Raw genomic sequence first — 2929 nt, forward strand, 5'->3', positions numbered from 1 at the left:
AGGCTCTGCTCTATATAACCCAGCCATGTCTAGCCTTGTTTGAAACATTATTTCATTGGCTACAACCCAAACAGCCCACATGGTCTCAACCAATAACAGCAGGACTCTATGAGGCGTAATATCGCTCTGCTCTGTGCGATCTACTGGCTGACAGGGAAGGAGTATAAACAATTGAAGATTGGATTTATTTTTGACATGCTGCTATATCTGTGTTGATTGTGCTTTGGTGTTCACCGTGTCCATAAAATGAACTCGGTGGTTGAATTGTGGAGAATCGAAGCTTTCCAATGATGTCTAACATATATTGGTAAACATTTTAATGGTGTAATTAGGAAAGGCGTTTCCAGGGAAGGCTAAATCTGCAGCCCAGGAAGAGAAAAAGAGCGACTGAAGAACTTCTGGATAAATTAGAGGAGAGCAAAGATTTAAGAAGTAGATTGCATCTCCAAACTACTGCTGCTAGTTTGGTTGAAGCATAGAAAACCGTTCATAGATCCAACAGGTAGCGCTCTGATGCAGGGATGGGAACTTTCTGCCATTTTCCCCTCAAAGCAGAGCAGCTTGGTTTGCCGGTCCTGCTGTAGATGGATGTTTAGGGTGGTGGTCCTGCTGGAGAGTTCATCTCCATCCTAGTTCCAAGTGCTCTGCAGTTTCTGCAAGGTTTATTTTCAAGATTTTCCTGGATTCATCCCCATGTTCTTCCAGTCAACCCCAGCATGATGCTGCCAACACCATTAATGGTAAATAGTTTAAGCTAATGTGTAACATTTATCCTGGCACACTCCTATTAAACCTAAACTTGCCATAAGCTGGATATGGGATGAACTCATGTCCCACTGCGCCGTGGACAGTGCAAATAATCGGGCTATTAGTTGAACATGATGCATGATGAGAGGGTAAATCAGCCGTTTGATTCAGAGATAAATCTAAAAGTTGCAGGATAGCGGCACCTGATGATCAGAGGTCAACTCGTTTGTCATAAACATCCCCGCCATTAATGGATGGAACGCAGTTAAAGCTTCTTCCCCAGGAAATCTCTGGCAGCATTTGATGTTTGCCGTGAATTAGATCAGAAATGTTAGTATCTGTGCTACAGGTATCATTTTTTGACAAATACTTAACAGTAAACAATAACTTTAAAGAACTCTTATGGATCTTATATGTTTAAGATTTTTATGTTTATTTTAATGTTGCTTTGATATAAAAACAAACCAGATATATTTATACTTACATTAGTTACACTAAAACTAGACTGAAGATTGATCTTTTTATATAATATATTCCTGAGAAAACTAGTCCTGCATTTGTGAAATGAAATTAAATCTGGATTCACTATAATTCCTCATGACCAAGTGAGGCGGTTTAACTCGGTGCCATTACTGGTTTAACTTTAGGACCAAACTGAAGAGCATTAAATGATCTGGTTATGATCTATGGGGGCGTATCAAGAGTGGAACCTGTCATTCCACATTTCAAACTGTAAATCAAGTGATTAAAACGGATTAAAATGGTGTGCTGCAGGTGTTGTCCTCTTATCAGTCCTGAAGGAATCTGATTGGCAGCAGGCCCAGCCTCCCTGCAGCCGATCGGCTACGTGTAGATGCAGGCATTCCTACAGTTCACTTCACTCTCAAAGTTGTTTGCATTGCCGTGGCAACCTCCAAACCAAAACTGGGCGCAGGCGTTGGCCTCTGGGTCGTAGTACCACCTGACTGTGTACTGTCGACATGGACCGGGTTCAAGAGGCTGGCTGCAGCCCTGACCTGGAAGATGAAGAAGAAGGATCATCACCATCATTCCATGCATCGAGGTGGCAGGTCACTGAGAAAAGGTTGATTTTAAAGATTCCTGTAAGGATGTTAGTTTATCGTTTCACTTACAATCAGAGCAGGAGTCTGATTATGTTGCTACATACAGTTAGCTCGTACAGTAGCATGCATCACATATTTCACAGTGGATGCTTGTAAATTTGCAGCCAGTCAAAAAAAACAATAAATAAATTAAACTAAGCAAAAGAGTTAATATTGAGAAAACTTTAATATTGAACCAAGAGTCACAAAGTTAGCATCTCCAGATTTTATAACCAATATTTAATCTTTAACTTTAATATTTATTATTTGCATCTTTATCTTTGTACTTTTGTGTGAAGCGCTGAGAAACTACTGATTGAGCTGTAAATAATGTTCATTAATGTTAATATTACTTCAACTATATTTATTTTCTTTAACCGTATTGCTTAGACCTTCATGTCCTTTACAGCCATCCTGTTCCCACAATTAGCCACAATTAGCCAATAGCACACAAAGCTTCCTAATTCCAATAGGGCAGTCCAAACTGGTTTGGCACCAGTTAACCATTGAGGGCTGGTTCTTTGGAATCTTAAAGATCAGGTACCACGTGTATTAAGACTGTAGGAGGAGAAATCAGGAACTTCTGGAGAAATGTTTGGTGGTCCAATGGGACAGGATGCTTCTGCTCTGCTGGACGACCCTTCAGTTTCATAAAATGTGGTCTGGATCATTCATCTTATCAATTTCAACACGTTCTTTGAATTTGATTCACTTTGATCACTAAATTCTGACTTTTTTCATTTTTGGGAATGATGAAAATAATGATTAACAGTCAGATAAAAACAAATCAAATGAACATTTTGCCAAATAAAACAATCAAACCTCCATCAGAGCCAGCAGTACTTCACACACGTCGGGCTAACGTTAGCTGAGGCTGATGGCGTTTCATGAGTACACGAGAACGCACAGGTACACATATTGAGAAATGGTCTTTGTCTGTTCTTGGTCTTTTTCATGAAACCCGGAAATATTCCACTGTTGACAACGGTTCCGTTTAGCGGTCTGTCATTGTGAAAATGGAGCTTATTTTTTCTATTAAATTCTATTCAGTTTATTTCTATAGCTCCAATTCACATCAT

The 2929-nt window shown here is 39.6% G+C and overlaps 1 protein-coding gene across 1 annotated transcript in view; it reads right to left on the reverse strand.

Annotated features, from left to right (window-relative positions):
• Window positions 1-1153: 1153 nt before the first annotated feature.
• The window catches only part of col28a1 (collagen, type XXVIII, alpha 1), a 66963-nt gene continuing 65187 nt past the window's right edge, over window positions 1154-2929 (reverse strand). The window contains exon 32 of the mRNA XM_015402155.1: window positions 1154-1763. Within this exon, the coding sequence (XP_015257641.1) occupies window positions 1591-1763 (173 nt within the window). The 3' untranslated portion in view covers window positions 1154-1590. The remainder of the gene's footprint in view (window positions 1764-2929) is intronic.

Source organism: Cyprinodon variegatus, unplaced genomic scaffold (assembly GCF_000732505.1).
Source record: "Cyprinodon variegatus isolate N-32 unplaced genomic scaffold, C_variegatus-1.0 Scaffold1308, whole genome shotgun sequence".
Classification (NCBI taxonomy): domain Eukaryota; kingdom Metazoa; phylum Chordata; class Actinopteri; order Cyprinodontiformes; family Cyprinodontidae; genus Cyprinodon; species Cyprinodon variegatus.